We start from the raw sequence: 14,922 nt of genomic DNA on the forward strand, positions 1-14,922 counted from the left end.
AAGGCAAGGCAGTGGTCTCATGCTGAGCTGCTCAAACTCATGAGAATGCATGCTTAGCTCACAGCAGAGCGAGTCAGGTCTTACAACAGGTGGTCTCTAGGCACCGCATAGATTAAGGAGAATTCAGCCTTCAATTGCAGTTTACCTACATTATAAGGTGTTTTGTTGTATGAAAAGGCGTTCACTGATTGTTCAGGCATTTAAAAATTTGAAAGAACTGGAGTGGCTTTTAGGGGAGTGATTGACATGTGGGTGTGGCTCAAATAGGGGTGTTCCTTGACTATGGTGTGGGTGGGGCTTAAGGGGCGTCATAGCACTACTTTGCCTAGGGTGCCATTTCAGCTAAGGCCAGCCCTGGTTGTAAGACAGAGAGATGCAAGAGTTTATGGATATAAGGTCAAAATAGGTGTAGCAGGAGGTATACTGACAAGAAACCACAGTAATACAATGGTATAGAGAAAATGTTCAGAACACAGCACTACACTGATAAAGAACGTTACTCAGTAAACATTCATTGGATTAACCAGTATGTCAAGAGTGTTATATATGCTGCAACACCAGCAACTGAAATTACATACATATGTTTGCGCTACATGGTGGAAATCCTTATACATTGACCATCGGTGTCATTACATTGATACTCCCGTTTGCAAAAGTTGACAGAGGGGGGAACATTAAATCCATATGATAAGCAAGCATTGATTCTTCACTGGTGCAGTTGACCAGCCCATATATTTTTGGGTAGATTGTTTGGTGATAGTAATGGTGTTGATGGTACATAAAGGGTGGGGTCCTCCTGATTTCAGATGGTAGGTGGATCATGCAAGTCCAGTATACAGTAGTTTGATGTGGAACTACAACTTTTGTGAGTTGGGCTCAGTTGATCATGAATAAAACTTTTGTTGTAGTTCTATTTTGTCTAAAATGTTCCATATTCCTGCAGCTTTTTTTAATTTTTCACTGCCAAAGTTGTAATTGTACTTTTTTTCTTTCATACAGATAATTCCCAAGTTTAACTCTCGCTGGACCACTGATGAGCAGCTTCTAGCAGTACAGGGTGAGTGTACAAAAAGGCAAAGAGACATGTCATTGGAGTTGGTGTTGCATATAAATCTTATGTGCTCATTATCCAAGACTCTCCTTCCTTGTTTAAATGCAGAGCTTTAGTGCTTGTGTTTTTATTTTGTTGTGTGTAGGTAGACATCTATACGTGTGTGTTTGTGTATACGTAATGCACCCTTTCTTACAGGATATAGAATCGGAGAAGTTAGCAGATTTCTCAGCTGTCTTAGTCCTTCCATATTAAAACAGATGAAAATATACTTTTTTCTGTTTTTGCTATAGTCATCTGGACACATATTGGTGCTGCTACATAAGTTGCCTAGATTGTTTTATTTTATTTTTTTTTTTAATTAGCAAAAATGTTTCAACATACAAAAGTACAAATGAAAGCATTTCCACTTTCATGGTTATTGGATGAGTCAGTCCAGTGTGTTCATAAACATATTACAAAGTCCCATAAATAAGCAGTGTATAGTAAGGATTTTACACTAGCCCCTAAATGGCATGTTTGCTAAAGAAATCACTGTAGAGTAGGACTGGGTACAAGGGGACAGCCAGTGCTGAGTGCCATAATCTAAGGTCACACACCAGAAGAGATGTGCAGACACAGGCAGCAGAAGCCCATGAAATCCCCCAGCTCAGGTGTTTGCCAACCATTTAACAGCTCATTTAAGCAGTTTGCAGACTCATTCCTCGTCTTACCAGTCCCCCATTCAAGGTCTACTTTGCCTGCCTGAAGTTAGTTTCCCATATTTTGTGTTGTCCTTCTCCTATACGTATGAGCTAGCACTGTTGTGAGTGCGCACACATTCTAGAACATATAAAATAAGAGGCAGTGTGAACAGACAACACTAACAGGTCTGCATCTAGAAGAACGCACATAGAAGCCAGTGAGTTCTTGTACATAAAGACATGGTATGCTAGATATTTCGCAGATTGGGTCTATTTGTGCCAGAAGTCAGTAATAGTCACCAAAGCTTCATAATATGCTACTGTAACCAATAAGGAGCCCATGGAAACATTCTGTTATTGTATCTTAAGTTTGATTTTGTGTGGTCAGGGTTTGTCACAATGTTGGGCATATGTATAAAATGAGTAACAAATCTTACTGGCACTGTGATGCTCTGTCAGCCCGTTTCCTATATGGTGATTTGGAAATATGGGCCTCACAGAAGTCTGCAATATCCAGACATATTTAGCAATAATAGCCTCTTGCTGTAGTATACATTGAACTCCATTCTCAGGCAGTTTGCAGAATGTGACAGCTTAATGGTGTGTCAGTTATGGAAGGTCATGATTCATAGAAATGGCAGTTTTGCAGATCATGAGTCATCTACTTATTGCATTGCTAATAATGGTATCTAGTCTTGCCCCTGATCCATTGACTAGAGCCTGGTAGCATTATGGGGGGGGGGGGGCAGTAGAGTGTGGTTGTCATTCTCAGTTTATTTGAATAGTGCTATTACCCTAGGAAGTTATAATGAAGTTTCACCATGTGATAACTGAAAGATTTAAATTGCGAACGTGTGTGTTATTGTGTATTGGTCGTTGTTTCAAGCATGTCACCCATAAAAGGGTGGCTGGAATGTCAGATCTGATGTCATTTTCATTCGTTCCTCAACCTGTGGGTTTTGGATCCGACTCAGCCACTTTACAAGCTTTGGATCCTAAGCTTGAGCGCCTCCTCTGCATCCCATAATGCCTCATTTCCCCTGATTACTTCAGATCTTGTTTGTCGCTCATATGACAAGCATCGAGGTTATGTCGCTCTTGAGCTTTTTTTAAAGTCTTTTGTGATTCAAAACCATAAGTCAGCCTTGAACTGTTTTTTTTTTTCTTGGTTCCTGCTATTCTCTCCTCCCTTTTTTTCCTCTTAGCCCAAAATTAAAAAAAAAAAAGCTTTGTTATAGTTAGGTTCCCCCCCGTGCATTCTGCCGTATGGTCTTTCTCTTTTCTCCTCCTTCCTCCTTTCTCTATTTCTAGTTGCCGTTTTTTTGGTTCATTGTGGCTGAAAAGTCAGATAATCCTTTGTGATTTAAGAAATGCACTTCCTGTGGGCACAAGATTCCCTTATCTAATCCCCACAGGGAGTGTGTTTACTGTCTAGGCCCAGCGCACCTAGACAGTTCTTGTGTAGTCTGTGAACCCCCGAGCACTGGAGGACACTAGAAACAAGCTCGTCCTAAACGACTTGCTTCCTACTTCTACTTCTGTGCCTTCTATTTCAGGGGCTAAAACCTCCATCAAAAACCATAAGGAGGCCAGGAAACATAGAAAACTTTCCCTTGAGGGATCCTCCTCCAAGGCACCAAAAAAGGCTCCAAAAACTTCGGATCCAATATCTTTGGAGATGACACTGCGAGTCTGTCCGTCTTTGAACCCCAGCACTCCTCCAGTCTCTTCAGAGCCAGGTGCATCGACACAGAGATCTCCTCTCAGAGAGGCCTGTCCCTAGAGAGTGTCCAGACCACCTTCAGCATCCTCCTCTGTCAGGTCTTCCCAGAGCTTGTCCGAGCATGAAGTGGATAAATCGGTGAGGAAATTTCTCAAGAGACAGATCCAGATGAGGATTTTGCTAGCTCCGTCCCCTTCCGGATCCGTGAGCAGACAATTCTCTCTTCTGCCATGTAGCTTCTTCTCTGATCTAACCTCCTGCTTTGGAATTATCAGGTCCGATGGCCCTAAGAATCAAGACATCAGATCCTCTAGTAGTTATTACTTAGAGTCCGACTACCTCCATGATGTGCTCTGCTCAGTCAGTGTTGGGACCCAGCACATCTCTGAGCTGAAGCTTAGACATTGACTCTGGAGGGTTTACTTCAACTCTGAAGTTTTCACAGCTGTCACTTCCCTTTGGAGCCTTTGCATTAGACAGCTCAGCTCTGACTCCCCCTTTGTAGCAGAGGATTGCAGGGGCTGCAGAGAAGTCTGCTGTGACAACTTTGGCTCCAGAGGGATTACTCTCAAATCTTCGTGGTCCATTTGCCTTTGAGGCGATGAAGGTCCTCTCCCACTCTACGAGACTTTCGGTTCTCCCTCCTTCAGATCTGATCACCACCTCCACAGGATCTGATGTTCTTTGTGTTTCACTGTTGCAGTTGCAGTCATCACTTTTAGGGTTATCTGCTTGCAGTAGCCCTCAGTCGGCCTGATTAACAAAGTCTTGGGTCCAGTGTCTGTTGCTGTCCCTTCTTCCATGATGTCAGGTCGTCAGGGGTATAAAACATGCAACCAACGCCATTACACCAGTCTTTCTTGCCGTGCGGGCCCGAAGCAGAAGCAGTTCGCAAGTGCTGGTCGGCCAACTCCTGAAATTTTCGTTTTTGAGTTTCAGAACCGAAGTCCTAAACTAAAGCCAAGTACCCCATTGGGGAAACTTTTTCTTGCTCCTTACCGATGTCAGTAAAAGTTAATAATTGCATTACTTGTGGAAGGCAAATACCTCATAAAGATTTTCATTCGTACTGTATTCCTTGTTTAGACCCTGACCACAACGCACTGCGGTTGTCAGTTTTGTGCTTTATTTTAATCAGCGCACTAAATTGATCAGTCACAGCATGAAGTTATGGGAAAGAGTAGTGGAAGCTAGGTTAAGAAGGGACATGATGATTAGTGATCAGCAGTATGGTTTCATGCCAGGAATGAGCACTACAGATGCGATGTTTGCTCCGAGAGTGTTGATGGAGAAGTACAGAGAAGGTCAGAAGGAGTTGCATTGTGTTTTTGTAGACTTAGAGAAAGCATATGACAGGGTGCCTAGAGAGGAGTTGTGGTATTGTATGAGGAAGTCGGGAGTGTCAGAGAAGTATGTAAGAGTGGTACAGGATATGTAAGAGGGTAGTGTGACAGCAGTGAGGTCTGTGGTGGGAGTGACTGATGCGTTTGAGGTGGAGTTACATTAAGGATTAGCTCTGAGCCCTTTCTTATTTGCAGTGGTGATGGACAGGTTGACGGACAAGATCAGACAGGAGTCCCCGTGGACTATAATGTTTGCAGATGACATTGTGACTTGTAGTGAGAGTAGGGAACAGGTGGAGAGAGACCCTGGAGAGATGGAGATATGCTCTAGAGAGAAGAGGAATGAAGGTCAGCAGGACTAAGACAGAATATATGTGTGTGAATGAGAGGGAGGATAGAGGAATGGTGAGATGCAAGGAGTAGAGGTGGTGAAGGTGGATGAGTTTAAATACTTTGGATCAATAGTTCAGAGTAATGGTTAGAGTGGAAGAGAGGTGAAGAAGGGGAGTACAGGCAGGATGGACTGGGTGGAGAAGAGTGTCAGGAGTGATTTGTGACAGAGTAGTACCAGTAAGAGTGAAAGGGAAGGTCTACAAGAGGGTAGTGAGACCAGCTATGTTATATGGGTTGGAGACAGTGCCTGGGGGATGGAAGTGTTAGTCACTGGAGTCCTCTGATGAATCTTAGACAAGAAATATGTATTAGAAATGGTAAATAACATACAACAGGTTAGTAACCATTCCTTAAAATGTGGCTATGATGCACTGGAGGCTTCATTTAGATCAGCCATGACTGGCACAGTGATAAGAAGACATGCATGGCTGAAAGAACAGGTCTTACCGGATCATGTTAAAGCAAAGCTATTAGATGCTCCCCATGGATAAGGCCAGTTTATTTGGTACACCTGCCCAGCAGGTAATGAAGAAAATGGAAGAAAAGGCAAAATCTGTACAGACAGTTAAAGATTTCTTACAGGTTCAGCCCCCAAGGTTTAGCAGAAACTGGCCTGCCAAAAATTGGTCCTTTCCTGACTCCACAAGATCCCAAAGGGGCAGAAACAGACGATCCAGAGGCAGAAATCAATCCAGAGGAGGTGCCTACAGAGGACGACAGTGGCAAGGTAATAACAGAGGCACAGACACAACCACTGCCACTGCAACAGGACAATCACAGTGACTTGACTCTAACTCCGCCTACCAGGAGCAAATAGCAGCACCTTTAGGCAGAAAGTTAGCCTTATTTTCGAAAATTGGCACTATATCACAAAGGACAAGTGGATTTTGCAAACCATAGACCAAGGCTACCGGTTCCACTTCCACACCTTGCCAGTAAAAAGAGGAATGCCAAACCTGCCTCCAAATCAAAAGATAGAAGCTCTACAGCAGATAACTAAATTATCCAAGATGAGAGCTGTGGAAAGAGTACCAATAACAGAACAGGGCAAAGGATTCTACTCCAGACTCTTCCTAGTACCAAGAAAAGAGAAAAGTTGGAGACCTATTCTCGACCTGTCCATCTTAAACACATATATCATTGTCCCAAAATTCAAAATGCTGACCCTACAGCAACTTCTTCCCATGCTGGGCAAGGAGTGTTGGCTGGTAACTCTAGATCTCAAGGAGGGATACCCGCACGCCCCATTCGACCCAATTGCAGAAAATACCTCAGATTTCTTGCAGGATCAGAGCATTATCAATTCTCAGCATTGCCCTTTGGCTTATCTACTGCGCCCAGAGTATTCACAAAATGCCTGGCATCAGTAATCGCTCACTGCAGACTACAGGGAATCCAAATTTATCCATACCTGGACGACTGCCTGCTACAAGCGGACAACAAAAGCAAGCTGACAACAGATTTACAAAGGGTCATTTACTTGCTACAAGCCCTGGGATACACAGTCCACTTACAAAAGTCAAGGCTGAAACCATCACAGACAAGAACATTCTTGGGTGCGGAATTGGACACAGTAAAACAAATGGCATTCCTAACTACAGAAAAACAAAAAGAACTCCCTCTTTACTTCTTGGCATTAACAAGACAGAACAAACTAACAGCAAGAAAAGTTCTGCAGGCCTTGGGCTTCATGGCATCATGCATAATCTTGGTACCACATGCCAGACTGCATATGAGAAAACTACAGTGGTACCTAAAGAATTTATGGTCTCAACACAGGCACAGCCTAGAAGCGGAAATACCATTAATCCCATGCCTAAAACAGGAATTCCTCTGGTGGGCCCAAGCATGCCAGTCAAACCCAGGCCTACCCTTCCACAAGTTTCGAACAAGCCAAACCATCACAACAGACGCCTCAGACCTAGGATGGGGGCACATGCTGGACAAATGCGTGCAAGGATTGTGGACTCAGGACCAGCTGCACTTGCACATAAACCAAAAGAAATGCTGGCAGTAAACTGGCAATCCAAAAATTCAGACCATTCCTCAAAGAAGGCCATTTGATGATAAGGACAGACAACACCACAGTCATGTGGTACATCAACAAACAGGAGGCACTCATTCATACCCCTATGCAGAATGACTTTGGACCTTTGGAATCTGGCTCTCAGCTACAACATCCAGTTACAGGCAATATTTGTACCGGGAAAAGAGAACACCCTAGCAGACATGTTAAGCAGAACCACCTCGGATGCTCACGAATGGATGCTACACCCAGACATCTTCAAGACCATCACAAAGAAATGGGGAATGCCACAAATAGATCTATTCGCTTCCCCTCTCAATCACCAGCTCAAAAAATTCTGCACAAGGACATTCCACCCACTGGCATGGAAGGTGGATTCTCTTTCCTTCAGCTGGACAGGTCTGACAGCATATGCATTTCCACCTCTTCCCTTGATACACAAGGTATTACTGAAAATCAAAGAGGAAAATCCAAGGATAATCCTGATAGCTCCGAACTGGCCAAGACAACACTGGTACCCACTGCTGAGGAGCATGTCTCGGGAGAAAATGTGGTCAATACCCCTGATGCCTTTGATGTTAACTCAGAACAACTACAGCATCATGCATCCAAACCTAAAAACTTTGCAGCTGACTGCCTGGAACATCACATAGCAGCAACTAAGCCAGATCTTTCCTAAAGGGTTAAAGACATTATCCTTGAAGCCCGCAGACCTTCAACAAGAAGGAACTATGCAGGAAAATGGAAAAGGTTTATCATTTGGAGTACTGAAAGAGGAAAAGATGTGTCGAATATAGATATTGCAAACATTCTGGAGTATTTGGCAGAGCTTTTACATACAGGCCTGTCCTATTCCTCCATCAAGATACATGCATCAGCTATTTCAGCAGAATACAGCTTTGATCCACCTGTCTTTTCACATCCTCTACTCAGGCAGTTCCTCAGAGGGATCAAGAATGTAAAACCTCCAAGGAAACCACCATTACCAGCATGGGACTTGAACTTTGTGCTAGAAAAGTTGACACTCCCTCCGCTCGAACCAGCAGCAACAGCAGATCTACAGCACCTATCATGGAAAACTGCTTTCCTACTGGCAATTACCTCAGCAAGGAGGGTTTCGAACTACAGGCCTTAATGGCAGTACAACCCTTCCTAATCTTCCATAAAGATAGGGTGTCCATGAGAACAAATCCTACATTTATGCCTAAGGTGGTATCCAGAGTGTCTTTAAACCAGGCAATCCACCTACCTACCTTCTTTCCCAATCCACAAAACAGAGGGGAAAGAATGCTGCATACCTTGGACGTACATAGACAGCTACGCTACTACCTGGACAGAACCAAAAGTAACAGAAAAACTGACCAGCTTTTGGTAGCCTATGCAACAGGGAGGGAAGGAAAAGCAATTTCCAAACAGACAATCTCCAAATGGATAGGAAATTGCATAAGATTTTGTTACTCCTTCCATGGAAAACCAATTCCACAGAACATAAGGCCTCATTCTACAAGGGCTACATCCACTACCACAGCTTTCTTAGGAGGAGTGGCAACCAAGGACATTATTGAGGCGGCTACTTGGACCTCCGTGCATACATTTGCCAAGCATTATAATTTACCTCTATATTCTAGATCCCGAGCAGGGTTTGCCACTGCTGTATTGCAAGGGATCCTAACCACACCATAATTTTATCATCCTCCTCCCCTAGTTGGCTATGGTATTCTACCCAGTTGTTATGACTGCAGATGCATCCATGAAGGACATAGTACAGTTTTGTACCTACCATAAATGTAGATGTCCGAACTGGATAGCATCTGCAGTCAGGATTACCCTCCCTCCTTCCCCTCTGTGGTACTCCTAGGGTACTTACCCTCCTAATAGCTAGCTGGGGGGGGGAGTCTCTTATGGTGTATTTGTTTGTATATATGCACATACCGGCTTATTTTTTGTTTCCCTTCTATCTTTTCGGAATCATTGGCATTTATCCAAAATTTAGCCTTCCAAGAGGGCAACTGGCATCTGGGGCAAGAAACACTGAGGAAAATGGCGTCGGCTGATGCCTTTATACCCAAAGACCAGCAGAGATGACGTCGGGTGAAGTGCGACATCAGCCGAAGCCGGACCCAGACTTTGGAATCCGGCCGACCGAAGGGCTGCCTGACGACAGGACAACCCAGTTGTTATGACTGCAGATGCTATCCAGTTCGGACATCTACATTTATGGTAGGTACAAAACTGTACTTTCCTGCTATTCTCTCCTCCCTTTTTTTCCTCTTAGCCCAAAATTAAAAAAAAAAAGCTTTGTTATAGTTAGGTCCGTCCCCCCGTGCATTCTGCCGTATGGTCTTTCTCTTTTCTCCTCCTTCCTCCTTTCTCTATTTCTAGTTGCCATTTTTTTGGTTCATTGTGGCTGAAAAGTCAGATAATCCTTTGTGATTTAAGAAATGCACTTCCTGTGGGCACAAGATTCCCTTATCTAATCCCCACAGGGAGTGTGTTTACTGTCTAGGCCCAGCGCACCTAGACAGTTCTTGTGTAGTCTGTGAACCCCCGAGCACTGGAGGACACTAGAAACAAGCTTGTCCTAAATGACTTGCTTCCTACTTCTACTTCTGTGCCTTCTGTTTCAGGGGCTAAAACCTCCATCAAAAACCATAAGGAGGCCAGGAAACATAGAAAGCATTCCTCTGAGAAACCCTCCTCCAAGTCACCAAAAAAGGCTCCAAAAACTTCGGATCCAATATCTTTGGAGATGACACTGCGAGTCTGTCCGTCTTTGAACCCCAGCACTCCTCCAGTCTCTTCAGAGCCAGGTGCATCGACACAGAGATCTCCTCTCAGAGAGGCCTGTCCCTAGACAGTGTCCAGACCACCTTCAGCATCCTCCTCTGTCAGGTCTTCACAGAGCTTGTCCGAGCATGAAGTGGATAAATCGGTGAGGAAATTTCTCAAGAGACAGATCCAGATGAGGATTTTGCCAGCTCCGTCCCCTTCCGGATCCGTGAGCAGACAATTCTCTCTTCTGCCATGTAGCTTCTTCTCTGATCTAACCTCCTGCTTTGGAATTATCAGGTCCGATGGCCCTAAGAATCAAGACATCAGATCCTCTAGTAGTTATTACTTAGAGTCCGACTACCTCCATGATGTGCTCTGCTCAGTCAGTGTTGGGACCCAGCACATCTCTGAGCTGAAGCTTAGACATTGAGTCTGGAGGGTTTACTTCAACTCTGAAGTTTTCACAGCTGTCACTTCCCTTTGGAGCCTTTGCATTAGACAGCTCAGCTCTGACTCCCCCTTTGTAGCAGAGGATTGCAGGGGCTCCAGAGAAGTCTGCTGTGACAACTTTGGCTCCAGAGGGATTACTCTCAAATCTTCGTGGTCCATTTGCCTTTGAGGCGATGAAGGTCCTCTCCCACTCTAGGAGACTTTCGGTTCTCCCTCCTTCAGATCTGATCACCACCTCCACAGGATCTGATGTTCTTTGTGTTTCACTGTTGCAGTTGCAGTCATCACTTTTAGGGTTGTCTGCTTGCAGTAGCCCTCAGTCGGCCTGATTAACAAAGTCTTGGGTCCAGTGTCTGTTGCTGTCCCTTCTTCCATGATGTCAGGTCATCAGGGGTATAAAACATGCAACCAACGCCATTACACCAGTCTTTCTTGCCGTGCGGGCCCGAAGCAGAAGCAGTTCGCAAGTGCTGGTCGGCCAACTCCTGAAATTTTCGTTTTTGAGTTTCAGAACCGAAGTCCTAAACTAAAGCCAAGTACCCCGTTGGGGAAACTTTTTCTTGCTCCTTACCGATGTCAGTAAAAGTTAATAATTGCATTACTTGTGGAAGGCAAATACCTCATAAAGATTTTCATTCGTACTGTATTCCTTGCCTAGACCCTGACCACAACGTACCGTGCTGTCAGTTTTGTGCTTTATTTTAATCAGCGCAATAAATTGATCAGTCACAGCATGAAGTTATGGGAAAGAGTAGTGGAAGCTAGGTTAAGAAGGGACATGATGATTAGTGATCAGCAGTATGGTTTCATGCCAGGAATGAGCACTACAGATGCGATGTTTGCTCTGAGAGTGTTGATGGAGAAGTACAGAGAAGGTCAGAAGGAGTTCCATTGTGTTTTTGTAGACTTAGAGAAAGCATATGACAGGGTGCCTAGAGAGGAGTTGTGGTATTGTATGAGGAAGTCGGGAGTGTCAGAGAAGTATGTAAGAGTGGTACAGGATATGTAAGAGGGTAGTGTGACAGCAGTGAGGTCTGCGGTGGGAGTGACTGATGCGTTTGAGGTGGAGTTACATTAAGGATTAGCTCTGAGCCCTTTCTTATTTGCAGTGGTGATGGACAGGTTGACGGACGAGATCAGACAGGAGTCCCCGTGGACTATGATGTTTGCAGATGACATTGTGACTTGTAGTGAGAGTAGGGAACAGGTGGAGAGAGACCCTGGAGAGATGGAGATATGCTCTAGAGAGAAGAGGAATGAAGGTCAGCAGGACTAAGACAGAATATATGTGTGTGAATGAGAGGGAGGATAGAGGAATGGTGAGATGCAAGGAGTAGAGGTGGCGAAGGTGGATGAGTTTAAATACTTTGGATCAATAGTTCAGAGTAACGGTTAGTGTGGAAGAGAGGTGAAGAAGGGGAGTACAGGCAGGATGGACTAGGTGGAGAAGAGTGTCAGGAGTGATTTGTGACAGACTAGTACCAGTAAGAGTGAAAGGGAAGGTCTACAAGAGGGTAGTGAGACCAGCTATGTTATATGGGTTGGAGACAGTGGCACTGACAAAAAGGCAGGAGTTTGAGCTGGATGTGGCAGAGTTAAAGATGTTAAGATTTGCACTGGGTGTGACGAGGGTGGACAGGATTAGGAATAAGTATATTAGAGGGTCAGCCCAGGTTGGAAGGTTTGGAGACAAAGCCAGAGAGGCAAGATTACGTTGGTTTGGACATGTGCTGAGGAGGGATGCTGAGTATATTGGGAAAAATATGCTAAGGATGAAGCTACCAGGTAACAGGAAAAGAGGAAGGCCTACGATAAGGTTTATGAATGTGATGAGAGAGAACATGCAGGTGGTTGGTGTGACAGAGCAAGATGGAGGATGCAGAGGCCAGGAAGAAATGGAAACAGATGATCCGCTGTGGCAACCCCTAACGGGAACAGCCAAAAGACGATGATGACTATCCGTCGTCTGTATATTTTCGCCCCTAAATATTTCGGTTCTCTGTTTAATTATCCAGAACTGTCGTCAGTTAGCCATCCGACTTCCGGGAGTGTGAAAAAATGCAAGGATAAAGACAGAGACAGGCCGCCAAGGTCCAAAACTGCCGATGACGCTTCTCCTAAGCCAGTCGCCAGTTCGCCAGTACTCAGTGAGGCACTTTTGCAGCCCCTGATGCCCGCTACTTCTGATTCGCAGGCCTCTACTGAGACCCATTCGGAGTCCGGTATGCCGCGAGATGCTTCAACTATGGAACCTGCGGATGTCTCTACTTTGGATGGGTCCGTAGCCACTGTGCAGGCACCAGCTTCTGAGGGTGTATTCAGGCCTATGGATTTGCATATTAAACAAACGCCTCCTTCTTCATTTAGGCCTAAATCTCGAACCATGCCTAAAAAACTGACGCCCGGGCCACATGCTCAGGCCTCTATGCCTAAAAAACAAAATGATAAGAATGGCTGAATATTTTTAACTCTAATCAGGGGAAGCCAAACTCCCCCTTCTAAGAGACCCAGGACTGAAGTTGTTCATGAATCGTCTGACCAGGATTCTGATTTTTCTGATTCTTCTGATGATCTGGATTTGCCCTTATCTACTTATGAGTATTCTGATGCAGAGGACTCTATTCCCTCTGCTTCCCCTCCAGAGGATTTTTCTTTTGGTGAAACCTTACATACTCTAAGGGAGCATTTCCACTGGGAAAGCCAGGATTTTTCTGATTAAAAAAAGAGGCATAGGGAGTTCTTATTCCTGCCTCAGCATATGCCTTTAGCTAATGTTCATCGTGTTTCACTGTTGCAGCCATTACTCTTGGGTTATCCTGCTGGCAGGCTACCCGCAGTCGGCCTGAATTCCAAAGTCCTGGTCCGGTGTCGGTTGCTGTTGCCTCTTCCCTGACGTCAGTGTGCCAGGGGTATAAAAGATGCAGCCGACGCCATTTTCTTCAGTCTTTCTTGCCGCGCGGTGCTCGAAGCAAAAGCAGTTCGCAAGTGCCGGTCGGCCGACTGCTGAGATTTTCAAATCCGAATTTCAGAACCAAAGTCTTCATTAAAGCTAAGTACCCCGTTGGGGAAACTTTCTTCTTGCTCCAGACCGTTGTCAGAAAAAGTTAATAATTGTATTTCTTGTGGGAAACAAATACCTCATAAGGATTTTCACTCTTACTGTATTCCTTGCCTAGGCCCTGACCACGATGTTGCTAGCTGTCTGTTTTGTGCTAGATTTAACCAACACACTATTAAGTGTTGGTTCGATTTTGCATTTCATTACTTTGGCCGAAGGTTTAATTATATAATGCCATTGGAACAGCCGACGACCGGAGTTTACAAAAAACACAAGGACAAGGAAAAGGATAGGCATCCAAGGTCCAAAACCGACGACAAGGCCTCCGTTAGGCTAGTCGCCGGATCGCTGGTTGTCAATGTGGTGCTTTCGCAGCCCCTGGCGCCCGCTACCTCAGAGCCACAGGCCGCTTCCAACTCCCAAGTGGGGCCGACTGGGCCTCTGGATACTCAAGGTATTGGACACTTGGAAATCATTCCCTCAGATGGGTCCGGAGCCGCTGAGCAGGCATCGGCTTCTGAGGGTGTCTTCAGACCTACACAGTTATATGTTAAACCATCTTCAGCTTCAAAGACTAAAGCAGCTCTAAAGACAAAGAAACAAGTACAGCATTCTCCTACTCAGACTTCCATGCCTAAAAAACAGATGCTTAAAATGGCCGAAGACCTAATTACTATGATCAGGGGTTCCCATCCCCCTCCTGATAAGAGGCCTAGGCAAGAGACAGAATGTGATTCTTCTGATCAGGTTTCTATTTCCTCTGATTCCTCTTCTGAACAGGGCTACTCTATTCCTCCCTATGAGGATTCTGATGCTGAAGAATCCATTCCTTCCGCCTCTCCTCCTGAGGATTATTCTTTTGGGGAAACCCTGCATACCATGAGGGAGCATTTCCACTGGGAGAGCCAAGATTACTCAGAATCTAAGAAAAGGCTCAGAGACTTTCTGCTTCTGCCTCAGCACAGACCCCTTGCTATTCCACCTGTTCTAGACATTGTAGCTGATGTATTTTCAGAGTCCGGCCTGTCCCCTGACTCTTTACCCCAGCACCTGCTAAGCCAGACAGATACTACAGGGTCCCTGATTCTCATAAATTCCTATGTAAAAACCCCGCTGCTGACCCAGAAACTATATCTCAGGGTCCCAAAGGGGTCAAAGCTTCCACTGCCTTAAACCGTCCCCTCTGATAGGGATTCTAGGGCACTGGACAGATGGGGGGAATAAAGTTTACACTTCTGCTACCCTGGCTGTAAGGGCTTTAAATTGTCCGTTTCATATGCTTAAATATCAGCAATACTTAATGTCACTGCTTAAACAGAAAATGTTGACAAATTCTGAATGTGCAGAGAACAAGGAAATGCAGGATGTTATGTAGTCCTATCTCGCCTACATTCTTACCCGTATTCGACTCAGACTCTGCCAA

The 14,922-nt window shown here is 44.9% G+C and overlaps 1 protein-coding gene across 1 annotated transcript in view; it reads left to right on the forward strand.

Moving 5' to 3' along the window:
* Nucleotides 1-14,922, forward strand: part of LOC122805455 (REST corepressor 2-like) — an 858,342-nt gene that overhangs the window by 376,870 nt on the left and 466,550 nt on the right. The window contains exon 6 of the mRNA XM_044075623.1: nt 1,000-1,057. Coding sequence (XP_043931558.1) covers nt 1,000-1,057 — 58 coding nt within the window. The remainder of the gene's footprint in view (nt 1-999; nt 1,058-14,922) is intronic.

The sequence above is a fragment of the Protopterus annectens genome, chromosome 6.part1 (genome assembly GCF_019279795.1).
Source record: "Protopterus annectens isolate FY-2018-M chromosome 6.part1, PAN1.0, whole genome shotgun sequence".
Classification (NCBI taxonomy): Eukaryota; Metazoa; Chordata; order Ceratodontiformes; family Protopteridae; genus Protopterus; species Protopterus annectens.